We start from the raw sequence: 13,458 nt of genomic DNA on the forward strand, positions 1-13,458 counted from the left end.
ACCCGCCTGTTTATGCGCGCCCCGCACGGAGCACATGGCCGCACGGACACGGCCGCCCGCCCTGTGCGCAGCGTGACCGTGGCACCTGGAGCTCTCCGGCCCCGCGCCTCGTCCCCGCCTCGCGCCGATCGAACCCCTCACCGCCCGCCGCTCCCGGCTCGGCTCGGCTCGGCGGCGGGCCGCCCGCGGTTCGAGGTCCCGCTCCGACACGGGCTCGCCTCGCTCGGTCAACAGGTCCCCGCGCCGCTCCCGCGCTCCGTCCGAGCCGCCACCTCCGTTCTCCGCCTTCTCCTCCGTGCCGCACGCGGGTACTCTCGGCCCGGCGGTGCGGGCACGCCCGGCTCCCAAGCCCGTTCCCGCTGCAACCTGAACCCTGCCCGTGCCGGCGGCGGGGAAGTTGTGGCCGGCGCTGCGCATCCCCCAGCTGCAGCCGCTGCCCCGCGCCGCCGCTCGCTGCCGCGGGCTGGGCTCGGAGGGGTAGGCGACGGGGTCTCCGCTCCCTCTTCTCCCGCGCCTTCTCCTCCCGCTCCTCCGCTCGCGGAACTCCTCCCGCCACCCCCCCCTCCCCCGCCACCTCCTCCCCCGCTCCGGGGCAGGCGGCCGGCTGCCGGCACGCCGCTCCCCGCCGAAGTTTGCCTCAGGCCGGGCCGGGCCCCCGCCGCCCCTCGGCTCTCCGCGGGGCCGCCGCCGCCGTCCCTCGGGGCCAGGCCGCGGCTCCCGGGAGGAGGGGATTCCGCGGCGCGGAGGTTGGGGGGAGGGGGCCGAGTGGGGACGCCGGCTCCGGATGGGTCCCCCTTCCTTTTGGGTGGTCCCCGCTCTTGGCTGGCTTCCTTCGGTCTACCCCCCGCCCCTCCCGAGGGCAGCCTGCCCGGCGCCCCCCCCCCCCCCCCCCCCCCCGCCTCTGGCTTCAGAGATGTATTTACTTTTCCAGCGGGGGTGTGAGAGTGTGCGCGCTGCCGCTACCTTCTTTCTTTCTCTCTCTTTCCTTCCCCTTTCCCCTTCCTCCAGTCCTTCTCCCGGGCTCGGGTACCGCTCCCCCCGCCCCCTCCTCCCTCGCCCCGAGGCCGCTCGCGCCCGGCCGGCCCCCTCCGCCCTGGCCCCGGGGCCCTCCGGCGGCGTGCGCCCGGCGCGCCCCCTCCCCGCTCCCCCCCGCGGTCCTCGGCCATTGGCTTGTCCTGCTCTCTTTTTCATGTCCAGCCCCCGATGAGTGTCCATTGGTGTTGCCTTCGCCTTCCCTCCTCCCCTCTCCCCGGCTCGCCCTGCCCATGTTTTGTATGTCTCTGTCCATCCAGGCTCCTGACGTTCAAGTTCGCGGGGACGTCACGTCCGCACTTGAACTTGCGGCTCAGGGGGGCTTTTGCCATTTTTTTCATCTCGCTCTCTCTCTTCTTCCCTCTTTCCCTCTCTCTCCCTCTCTCTCTCCCTCTCTTTTTTTTCCTCGCACAAAAAAAAAAAGCCATGACTGCTATCCCACAATTCATCTTCCCTGCGCCATCTTTGTATTATTTCTAATTTATTTTGGATGTCAAAAGACATTGATGAAGATATTTTCTCGGGAGCCTCCTTCCTCCGCAGCCCGGCGCTCCCGATGTGAGCCGCGCGCTCCGCCGCCGCCAGCCCACCATGTCGCGCCGCAAGCAGGGCAAGCCCCAGCACTTAAGCAAGCGGGAATTTTCGCGTAAGTAAGCTGTGGAGCGACTCCTTCAATTCCCCTTTCGCGGATTTAATTTTCTATTCGAGCGAGAGCGGGAAGAAAAGAAATAAAAGTGAGAGGGAGCGAGCGAGCGGAGCAGATCGAACTCCCGCCGCCCGCAATCCCGCGCCGCTCCGGTCATCCCGCCTCGTCCCGCCGCTCCGCGCCACGGCCCCGCTCCGCAGAGCGCCCCGCGCGGGCGGGCAGCACGACCGGGGGCGCGCGGGCGAAGCGCGGGGCAGCGCGGCCGGGGCGGCGGTGGGCGCCGGGCGGCCGGGAGCGAGAGAGGCGCGGAGAAAGTCCGGCGAGCGCAGCCCGCCGCTCCCCGCCGCTCGCGCCTTCGCACCCTCCGCGGGGCCGGGGGCGAGGGCGTACGGGTGCTCGGGCCCGGCTGTCTTTTGTTTCCGTCGCGGGGTGCGGGCCGGACCCGCTCCGGCCGCCCCGGGGGCCCCGCCGCCCCACCTCCCCCCGCACCCCGCGCCCTCTGCGTCCCCAGCCCCGACTAGGCTCGGCTCGGGCTGGGGCGGGGGGCGGCCCCGGGCGGGCGGCCGTGGCGCGCCGAGAGGGATTCCCTCTTCGCCCTCGCCTCGCGCTGCCTCGCTCACTTACTATTTTTTGGAAGATTTTCAAAAAAAGTGGAAGTGGATTTTGATTGGGAAAAATCTCGTGTCTGAATGTTTACAAGCGCCGCGTGTGCGGGAAGCCTCCTGCCAACAAACACAGACAAGAGCGAGCCCGGGCTGAGCGCACACCACACACGCACTCGCGCTCGCACACTCGCACAGCCGGGAGCCCCGCGCCCGCGTTTAAGCCCTAAACCCAACGTGCTCTCCCTGGGAGAGAGAAGACACAGCCCGGTCCCGGAGCGCCGCTCGCCGCAGAACCGCCGCTCCCCGCTAGCGGCACCGCGCTCCGGGCGGGACACGGAGAGCGGACCGCTCAACGCACAACAAAGGGCACCTCGGGTTGCAGAAAGATGCGGGGCGAGGGGGAGGAAGGGACAGAAAATCCCCCTTTTCTCGGGTGAGCGTGCAGAAAGGGAAACGATATACCGCTACTCGTGGCTGTTTATTTTTTTCCCTTTTATTTCTTCCCATCTTTTTTTTTCCCATTATTCCCAGCGAGTGTTCCCTGCTCCTTCCCAGGGCCGGCACAGGACCCGGCGCGACGCGTTCAGTCCCCGCTCACGCTTTGCAGAACTTTCCGGGCCGTCTTCCTTCCCTCGCTCCCTCCCACCGCTCTCCGCACGTTCCCGCATGCACTGCCTCGGCACTACGCCGGCGCTCGGCTCTCGCTCCTGGGGACGCCTCTCCCGAGGCGGGGGCCGCGACGCCGGCTGGCCCACGCCGCCGTCCCGGAGGGGCCGCCCCGTTCCGCGCGGGCCGGGCAGCGGAAGGACGCGTAGCCGGGCGCGTAACCGCGCGGCCGCGGAGCTCCGCACGTGTGCGGCCCCGGGCCGGGCCGGGGGCGGGAGCGGGACCGGAGGAGCGGGACCGAGGAGCCGGGCAGGCGGGATGCGCCGGGCGGGATGTGCCGGGCGGTCGCTAGGAGGCACACCGACATCAAAAACCCCGCCGGCGGCGGACTTGAACCTGGCCGGTCCTCTGCGCCCGCGGCGCGGCCCAGGCGGGGGGGGGGAGGGCGCGCCGCCGGCCCCTTCCCTTCCTCTCCCTTCCTTTCCCTGCCGGCCCCTCTCCCCTCGCCTTTGTTCTTCCTTTCGGCCGCTGCCAGCAGCGCGGCCGCCGCAGCCGCCCCCGGCCCGGAGTCCTCGCAGCCCCCGCGCCCCCCGGCCAGGCGGACTCTTTTTTTAAAAATATATTTTTTTTTTTGGTGGGGGTGGATGGCAACTTTTGCTCGGAGTTTGGCCCCCCTCTTCTCCCCTCCCCCCGGGCCGCCCGGTGCCGCCGCGCCTCGCCCCCGCTTTGGGCCACGAGCTCCGGCCGCAGTTGGAGCAAAGTTGGCACGAGGCGACCACCTTTCCCTCCCCACCCCTTAAGCTCTCCTTTCTGCGCTCCTGAGCCGGGCCGAGGCGGGCCGAACCGGACCGGCCTCGGTCCCTTTGCGCACCGCTCCCCTTCTCGCTTTTCTCGTGCAGGGGAAAATCCGCGCGGGTCCCCGCAGCCGGCGGGGGGAGATTGTGGTGCCTGGGGACGGGGAAGAAGGAGGGAGCAGGAGGGCGAGGAGGAGCGGAGAGATATGTTCATGGCAGAGCAATTTGCATTAAAAACAGGGACGAGTGATTAGGTGCCTAGGCAGGGAATTCAGCCCGCACAAAAATTAAAGGACGCATCCGGCAGCTCAGGGGTACACCAGGTGAATTGTGTATTCAGCTTTCTTTGGAGATCCGTTTTGTTGTTTGTTGTTGTTGTTGTTTTCCTTTTTTTTTTTTTTTTTTTTTGAGACAGCAGTAAGAATACAGCCGTGTTCTGCTGGCTCTGCTTCCATTGGAGCTGAGTGTTGTGCGAGGAGTGCGGTGCCAGCCGTATTTCATACATTACTATATAATTCTCGTTAATTAGCAATAATTTACATTAAGAGCATAGAAAATGTTGAGGTTACAGGTTTTATATCTGTACATTTGATCATCTTGTTATTTTCAAGAACTTTGCCTCCTATAAAATTAATTAGGTGAAATGTGGAGGTGTAATCAGCAACCTCTGAATTACCACTTCATTTCCTGGGTTTGATTGTAAATCAGCCCCGGCAGAGCAGACTTTAGCAAAGTCTATTGTTGTTTAGCACTACTTTCAACTGTCTGGTGTCTCAGCACAATGTTCCCTTCCCCTGCTAAATAACACTGACGGCGTCAGAAATAAATCAGGCCGAGGGAAAACCTTGTAATTGAGGAATGACTGTGCAGAGCTCCTTGCTGAGCGAGCTGCGGAGGGAACGCTGTTTATTTTGTGTGTTTCGCTGTCCAGTTGGTGAGGTAGAAGTTGGATTTACAGCTCGGCCCCAATACCTTTGTCTGCTGTGTGCAGCGAGCTACAGGAGGAATTAGTCCTGCGCTGCTTTGCTCCCTCTGTCCGAAGACGAGGGATGGCTGGGGAGAAAAATGGCACGCAGCAATCCTGCAGCCCATCCCGCTGCCCTCGGGTGCCAGGAATGCAGCCGCTTGCTCTGCGCATGGGGAAGGAAAGCAGGTGATTGAGACATTGCTTTTGTCAGTCTGAACGTAACCTTCATCCTCCCGTGGTTGACCTTCTGTTAAATGAGAAGTGGTACCAGAGGCAAGAGCTGCTGGGCTGCATCCCTGTGCCCTACTTGGAGCCGAGGTATGGGTGGCAGCCTGCTCTCTCGATATGATTTCATGCAGCACAACTGGGAGCTACTCCAGATCTTCCTCCCCAGTATTCAGCCTAGTCAGGGCTGAAATAAATTTGACCTGAGTTCACACGATTTTTGCACTTTATCAAAATCAGTTCCAATATCATGCAGCCAAATTAAAATCTATTTTTTGATTCTCTGTGGCTTTAAGTTCATTAAACGTGAAATTGGCAGCTAGCTAAAGAAGGTCAGACCCATTAACTGTTTAGGAGTTGCATTCCGTCTTGCCCATGTTACCTGGCAGTGAGTGGCGGTGCTCTGTGCCTGCAGCACCCTCTCCTTTCTGCCGTTGCCATTAGCACGTGCGGTGCTGCACAGGCAGGGGAATAGCACTGTGCTGCTGTATTTTGTTCCGGCAAGCCTACCCCGGTGGGGGCTGTACACGCAGTGCTGAGGTATTGTCATGCAAACTCAGGGAAAAAAAAACCAAAAAAAACAGGCAAAGAGAAAAGAAAGACGACTCTACCTTGTTAGAGCATCCTCTGATGATTATGTGAACAGAAATAGCCTCGTAATGAAGCCTTTTGGAGCTCATTCAGAAAATTTGTCAACTTTGACAACGGTTGCTGAGGTATTTTGATCTCAGAGAGAGCACTCCTCTCTGCTGTTCAGAACTGTGGCATTTGCTTGGCCATGCTGGCTGGTGTATGGTGAAAGGCCGCTGGTACTAACACATTGCAGAGAATTTAGGCATGTCTTTATTTCAGGATGAAAAAGGAAAAATGACTAATTGCCTCATGTCCTTAAGTGCTGTACCGTATCCTGTTTAGTTGGTATCTCTGGGTGGAATTGTTGGTGAATTTGGAATTTATTTGAACCCCGAGGAGCAGCCAGATAGCAAGAGGTTCCTCCTCCCACCCTGCAGGAATTCTGACTGCACTTGATTTTTATCAGTTGCTTCTCTGCTATTTCTTTCTTTCTTTCTTTCTTTCTTTTCTCCTTCCTCCCTCTCCGCGAGCGGCTGCTGCTTTTTTCAGTGTGCAAATTGTGAGCCACCAACGTGGGCAGCGGCACACCTGCATGGGGAGAGCCCCGTCTCCCTGCCTTCCCTCTGCTGCTGCTCGCAGTGCTTGTGCTGCCCGCATGTTGCACACACAGGGTGTGTGTTGGAACCTTTCCTCTGCATGTGCACACGTGTCATGAGCAAAATATTTCATGAGCAAAAATTTTACAAAGTGGGTCTGGCTCGGGGAAATACACCTCTGTGTGTGTGTGAGCGTGTGCAGTGCTTTCAGCCTTGAATTCATGTACATAAATAATACATCTGGAGATAAAGCACAGCATTCACTTGTTTTCCTAGCACCACCGCAGCTTTGCAGCACATTCTCAAAGACTGTTCGTTTGATTTTACCAGTAAGTCGTTAAATAGAGTCGGAAATTTGTCCTCATCCACGAGAGCAGATACCGTGGCAGGGCTGTGTAGGCTGTGGCTGCTCCTGCACAGCGTGTTCCCGGTCACCAATAAATTCGGTTCCTGTTGCAGTGGCGATGGTTGAGGGGCACCTCTTTGCTGGGGGGGCCACACAGCAATGCTCAGGGCTGGGAGCTTCCCGCGTGCCCCCGTGCCCAGTGCTCATTACCAGAGTTCTAACGTGTCTCCTTTTGTTTCTCCAAACGCAGCTGAACCTCTTGAAGCCATTCTCACCGATGATGAACCTGACCATAGCACGTTGGGAGCTCCAGAAGGGGACCATGACCTCCTCACCTGTGGCCAGTGTCAGATGAACTTCCCGTTGGGGGACATTCTTATTTTTATTGAGCACAAACGGAAACAATGCAATGGCAGTCTCTGCTTAGAGAAGGCTGTGGATAAGCCACCCTCACCCTCACCAAGCGAGCTGAAAAAAGCATCCAATCCCGTGGAGGTTGGCATCCAAGTTACGCCAGAGGATGATGATTGTTTGTCAACGTCATCGAGAGGAATTTGCCCAAAACAGGAACACATAGCAGGTAAATTAAAATGAGGAGAAGTGTTCGCAAGCTTATTTCTGTTTCAGTTGCGTGTCTGTCTGTGGTCGCACGCAGTGGAGTCTTGTGCCTTGCTGTGCTCCTGGTGGCTGCGCAGAGGCAGAGCAGCAGGCATGTCAGGCAGCTCGGCGTGTCTGGCAGCGCTGTGTGCAGCTGTGCTCACATCGAGCCGTGCTGCAGCCGCCGTCGCGCTGCAGGAGGAGGTCCGGCGCTGTGCGTGTGCGGGGAAGGAGCTGCTGAGCCGTGGGTAGAGCTGGCAGTGAAGGAGTTAAGTGAGCATCAGCCAGCCTAGGTTCCATATTGGCTGTCAGCGTATGGACTGTAATTAAACACAGCCCCATGGCAAAGTGACACCACCGACCTTGACTTTAAGATGCCATTTTCGACTGGCCAGGCCAGAGTAGAGAGGGCAGTTGCTGAAGCGCACAGACATGCTTATTCGAAAAGTTTAAGGGCATGTTGGAAATTTCAAAAGGTTGGTTTGACAGGAAAGGCCGCTCTCTGCAGCCTGCCTCCTCAGCCAAATGATAAATGCCTCTCCGCGCTCACTCTTGTCTCTGATGGTGGTTTTGACAGATGTATCTTGATTTTGTTTGTGATTTACACAACCACATGTCATCCGTACAAATGTCCGAGGCCGAGTTCTGCTTTGTGCAACAATCGGCATGAAGTGCGCTTTAAAAAAAGGGTAAATAATTCCTTTTCTTAGCTTTTTTTTTTTTTTTTTTTTTTTTTTTTTTTTTTTTTTTTTAAACGGAGAGCCATTTGCTGTGCCAGTGTTTTGTAAATGAGGTTAAAAAAATTCCGTATCCTCATTTTGCCAGAGATGGATGTTGGGGGGCTTTTCCCGGAGTGGCACAGGGCAGTGCCCATTTCCATGTGCTGACTGTGACATGCAGCAAATGAACACAACAGGAGGCTGTGATTAATTGTGTGGGAGCCTGGTGGAAGGGATTTGTGGTCTTCCTAGAGCTGGAGCCATACTAAATCACCAAATATGGAGGAACGGCGGTGTGATGTAACTCTGTATTTACATATTGAGCCGCTCTGCTTCAAAGACAGAATGCAGTATCTGTCAGGAAGGAATTAGGAGCAGTTCTCTGTGGTTCCAAATAGCAGTTCAGGCTGTGAGCTGGGCTTTGGGCATGCTGGGGAACTCCTCGGCACAAGACCTGGCTCTGGGGATGTGGCCAGAGCCCACCTGGTGTGGGACACGTGTGCTGACGATGCCCGGCAGCAGTGCCTGAGGTCAGCAGCGAGATGCAAGCTCAGGGCTGGGATAGCCATGGGCTTTGGGCTGTGGAGTCCCTGCAGCGAACCTTGGGTACTTTCTAGCTTTGTATCTGCTTTTCTCTGTCTACCAGGAGATACTGACTTTATGGGTTAAAAAGAAAAAAAAAGTTTTTTTAAAAAAATAAAGGTAGGAAACTGCTTTTGAAAAAATATTCAGGAATTGAGTGAGCTGATGCTCTCTGGTGAGAGACCAGAAGATGTGATTTAGCAGCGATGTAAACGTGTTCCCAGTCAGTTGTTCCTCGGACAGAGGTGCTGGAGGTGGGCTGTGGGTGCGGGGTGTGCTCTGTCTGTGGGTCTGCAGCCAGCAGCTGCTGTATTCAGCAAGTTGCCTTGAGTGAGGAATAGTTAAGGAGCAGATCATCTGCAGGAGCACGTTTTGGGACACTGAACTCAGAACGATGGCTGCTCCAACTGGCATGGATGCATTGCAGGCCTCTTGCTTCCGAGGATGGAGTGATAACAGCACTCCAGTCAGCCTGCACACCCTGTGCACGCTGTGGACCCCGTGCATCCATGCAGCCTTAGCGCCCTGAGCACCTCAAATACTCTGTGCAGCAGTGGGCAATGCACACGTGTGCGTACCTGGCTGCAGGCGGGCGAGTGATGCTTTGATGTGATGTAAAATTGGGAGCAATGCTGATCTGGCGCTGTAGCTGAAATGCCATAAATTTAACTGGGAATTAATAGGATCTGTTGTGTGAGTCCAACGAGGCAGCTTTCATCAATATGTATGTCAAACACTCAGCACCAGATAGCAGCAGGCTGTGATTTGCAGTGAGTGCTGCGGCCGGGGTTTAGCGATCTGGTCTCGTATTTTACAATAGGGGGAAATATTAACTGAAGTATCTAGAGATCAGTGAATGTAAAATCGCTGTTCACTTATTGAAAAGGCTGAAGAAATATTTATCGTCCACCCGTGTCAGGTTGTAGCGTTCTGCTGGTTGGGTGTATAAATCTGGGGGAATTAAGGAAGGCTGTTTGGGGCGAGCAGGGACCCACAGTGCTGCCAGTCTTGTCAGAGCCCCTCTGGCCGTGGCCGGTGCTGGGGAGTGCCAAGTGGCTGCGTGGGGAAGAGGGAGGTCACTGTGCAGTGCTGGCATCCTTTATTCTTGAGCGCCTTGTTGGATTCAAATATAATAATGGGGAAAAACAATGTAAGAAATCCCTCTCATAATCAAAGGGAAAGCGGACATAATTTGGTACTGAATTCTGAATCAAGTGCATCTGATTATTGCTGTTCTCAGGAGATCATGTCTGTGTCAAGTCATTACGCCAAGGAAATTTTTTTGGATTGTTATTCGTAGCTGCCATTAGAATTCTGTGTGTTGTAAATTGCAATTCCTTATTATTTTATTTTGTTCTGAGTGAAAAATCATTGAGATCTGAGCAGAACATTTAGCGTTGCATCTGGGCAATAAGATAAAAACTTGAATTACATTCATGGGGGAAAAAATGAAAGTGGAAGCATTTCAGAGTGAAATTCACTCTGCTTTCTCTGAATGAAAAGCAGTCAGATCAGCCTGTGCAGCTCCCCAAAGGAAAAACCACACGGGTGCTACCAGGGGCTTGTTGCTGGAACCAGCCCTGTGTGCGAGCCCTGTTGGTAATAAATAAGGCAGAGAAAGGTTGTGAACTGGCAGCTTGGCTGTTTTGTTAAAGTACAATGTCAGAGAAACTCTTTCTAAGACAAATTGTAAATAGAAGTGTCACAATGATTGCATGATTGAGCTGCAGAAGTGTCTTTCAATTGTTGGCATTGTCAGAAGACTTTTGAAAGCTTAATTAAATGTAGTGGCTTGTATGGCTGTGAAATTTACTTCTGGGGAAAAATGTAAAAAATATGGGGATCAAGTTGTTGGAACACTGCTCGTGCAGGGCTGGAGAAGTGCCTGTGGTTTGTTGGCCTTCCCCAGTGCCTCCTGGAAATAACGCTTTTTGAAGACACAAGCATGTGATGCCAACATTGTCCTTTGTACAATGTAAAGCTTGTGTTTGTTTTCCTATCCTCGCTGTTTTGGACGGCTAATGTAAAGATGACTCTTTATTGGAAAAACAAATACGAGTTCACTCGAACGAGGCAGGGTAAAAAGTTTTCCTTTGCTTCAGCATGATTGTTCCAGGGAAGTGGCAGAAGTGTTAATACCTTCTATCTCTCTTTTTTATTTTGTTCCCCGTCAGTCAGATCTTCTTGTTTTGAGGATCAGAAATACGTTCTGCATTCTTCCTCTTGTTACATGTGATATATAATTGTGAAGCTCCCCATAGGCTGAAATGTGTCTGTGGCCAGAGCGCTCATGGCCACAAAGGCAGCCTGCGGGTGGTAGGGGATGCACTGACATCATGTGCTGGGAGCTGGGAGCTGGAGCAGGTTCGGTCCCATGGAGCTGGTCTGAGCAGTGCTGCTGGAAAACGAGGCAGGGAGCTGAGGAGGGCTCAATTAACCACTTTCTAATTAGTACGGTAAGAGAAAGACTTTCTGAGACATCTCCATATTTTTGTAATGCCTCACTTAAAGTAAGGGCATGCACACAGTTTGGTATGTACAACCCTCGGCACACACGCTTGTTTTTTATTTAATTCAAACAATGAAGACAATTAAGGATGTTTGAGATGCAGTGTCGGGCAATGGGAGCTCAGACTCCGGTTGTTTGCCTGCATGGATCCTCATTACAGACAATTTTTTTGACAGAATTTCCTCCCAGCTTCAGCCCGTTTTTGTATCCAGAGCAGCAGCCCTGCAGTAAATGCCATTTAGCACTGAGCTGAACTGGCATGGTGCCATTCCAAGTGCAGGACCCGCTGGCTGAGTAGCACTGCTGTATCTCACCCCTTGGAGCTGCTCGGCAGATCTTGGCTTTGTGCGGCCATTGCCGAGACTTTGCTGGATTTCATCAAGTGTGCTAAGCTCAGTAGGATTTAGTGAATCAAGACTTGCATTTGTACAGGTAGCGTGGCCCCACAACTGGCTGGTTTGTTATCTTGACCCTAGAAGCCTGCTGGGCCTGGTCTGCATCCCAGTAGCAGTAAGTGCAGCAGGTTTGGGCCTATCATGGCTGATATCAGCACATGTCCTATTGTGACTTACTGCATCCTTTAACAAGCAGCAGGCTCATTAATATACCCACAAATGACCACCGTATTTAGGCTGGGTTTTCCTATTTCCTAATGAATTTCCACCCAGCATGGAGTCCCGATCCCAAGTGAAGGTGTGTGGCATTGGCATCAAAGGGCACCGGCCAGTGCAGGCCAAATCGAGTGGCACAGAGCCCAAACCCTAAATTGTCCTCTGGTGCTTCCCAGCAGTGTCAGTGCATGGCGCTGGGTCACTTTGCTTATCAGCTCTGCTGGAGAGACGCACTGACCGTGTCTCCCAACCCTTGGAATTTGCACCAGGGGGGCTTGGAGAGGGCACAGCATGGAGCCGGGGGCTGTGTGGGGTGCAGTGCAGCAAGGATGGCCCCATCCCAGCAGGGTGCTGGTGTTTCTCTATGTTAGAGATGCAAACACAGCCATAGCACCTCAAGGCAGCTCTCAGGTGCGAGCACAGATGAGTGCGTGGAAATGTCCTGTCAGATGCAGCACAGGAATATTAATGCTTTCTTGCCACCGTGCTATAATAAAGCCACACGCAGCAAGCTTAATGTGCAGCTGGCCTAGGGAATTGTACAAAACTTAGAGAGTCTAGTGTGAATGACAGCGGTGGAAAAAATACTGGATGTGCCACAGTTTGCGTTCTTGTTTTGCTTTGATCTAAAGCAAAATGAAAGTATCTGCTTCCTTCCTTCCTTCCTCATTTTGTAGAGGTGCTCTTCCTCTGCAAAATTAGTTAGTAAGTGAGGGAGGAAGGAATGGAAAGGAAGAACGTGGCACAGAGCATGGTTATTTGAAGCATGCTGGTGTCAGCCTGCCGGGGAGTTTTGTTATCCCAAGTATCAGCAAACATCTTATACTTGAAATCGTTTGTTTCCTTTTTCAGTCCTTTTTTGTATCAGGATCCAGCTGAAACAAAGAATGCAGCCACCACACACGGGTGGTCTCTGCTGCAGGTGTGGCCCGAGGCTGCAGTGGCTGCAGCCCCTGTCCTCAGGGTCTGGGAGCTGCCCCTGCCAAGCGGTGTGTTCCACTGCGGCTGTTGGGAGGGCTTTTCGTAATGCGTTCTATTTGCTGAATCAACAGCTGTCAGGAGCAGTTGTAGGAAGCCCACAAAATGCACAAAGAAAAACGCATAACGCTTCCCAAAACAAAGCGCTTGAAACGGACTGCCAGAAAGCTGTTGAATTCTGAGTTTGCAAACAGGGCACCAAAGTGTTTCCTCTGCCCTATCCCTCAAGACCTCTCAGCCCGGCTGCTGTGGCTCTGCTGGAATTGCACCCAGGCTGCCACTGACCGACACTGCCGGCCCGCGTCAGACGGTGTCCGGTGGAGTCAGCCTGAGCCTCCATTGCTGCGTTTCACAGCAAATAGCTCAGACACCAAGACCCGAGAGAGAAAGAAGCGAAGCCTGACAGCTGCAAAACCCCCAAGGAAACGAGTCTGTGCAATAGCTGTCAAGGAGGAGCCGCGCTCCAGGTAGGCGCTGCCGGGGTTCCTGGAGCTGGCCCCGCTGTTGCGCTCAGCGGGCGCAGGGCGAAGGGCTGCCTGGGGCTGTGGGTCCGGCAGCAACGGGGCCATTCTGCCCGTGTCCTCCCTGTGCTGTGCTGTGTGTGAGTGCAGGGCAATTACACCTACAGCATGATCCCAGTGCAGATAGGAAACCTCTGCCTAACCAGACAATGGAATTACTGCGGAACAACAAAGGCTTAGAGAAGAATCGTGCCTTCAGTGGTGTTGTTATTGTTGTTGTGGATATTATTGCTATTATTATTACTACAACTAATACCTTTGTTAAATAAACAGACCTTACAGTGCTTTGCTCCTTAGTAGAAAATGAGGAGTTTAATTTGGAATTCATTGCTTGCGTAGGTGATGTTGTAGGCAGCAAAATACGAAATGCAAAAATAAAACCACCCCCTCTGAAAATTTGTAGCAATTAATTTGCCTGTGGTGTTACTCTGCTGCACCATCGCAGCTGGGTGTTTTGGATGTGGTGTGAGTGTCTGGGTGTGCGTGCGTGCCAGCCACCAAGTTTGGTCTTTGGGAGCAGGAGAAGATGGGGCTGAGTGCTCCTGCTTTTG

General features: G+C 54.5%; 1 protein-coding gene across 3 annotated transcripts in view; it reads left to right on the plus strand.

The window, feature by feature from the left end:
- Positions 1-1,623: 1,623 nt before the first annotated feature.
- BCL11A (BCL11 transcription factor A) overlaps positions 1,624-13,458 on the plus strand; it is a gene marked incomplete at both ends in the record, with an annotated part of 58,765 nt that continues 46,930 nt past the window's right edge. For 2 of the 3 annotated variants that reach the window (XM_079532766.1, XM_079532765.1), the window contains 2 exons: positions 1,624-1,678; positions 6,641-6,970. In XM_079532766.1, coding sequence (XP_079388892.1) covers positions 1,624-1,678; positions 6,641-6,970 — 385 coding nt within the window. Of the gene's footprint in view, positions 1,679-2,367; positions 2,717-6,640; positions 6,971-13,458 lie in introns of those variants that run through there. The other variant, XM_079532764.1, reaches the window with a different exon arrangement.

This window comes from Tetrao urogallus (genome assembly GCF_951394365.1).
Source record: "Tetrao urogallus genome assembly, chromosome: 2".
NCBI lineage: Eukaryota > Metazoa > Chordata > Aves > Galliformes > Phasianidae > Tetrao > Tetrao urogallus.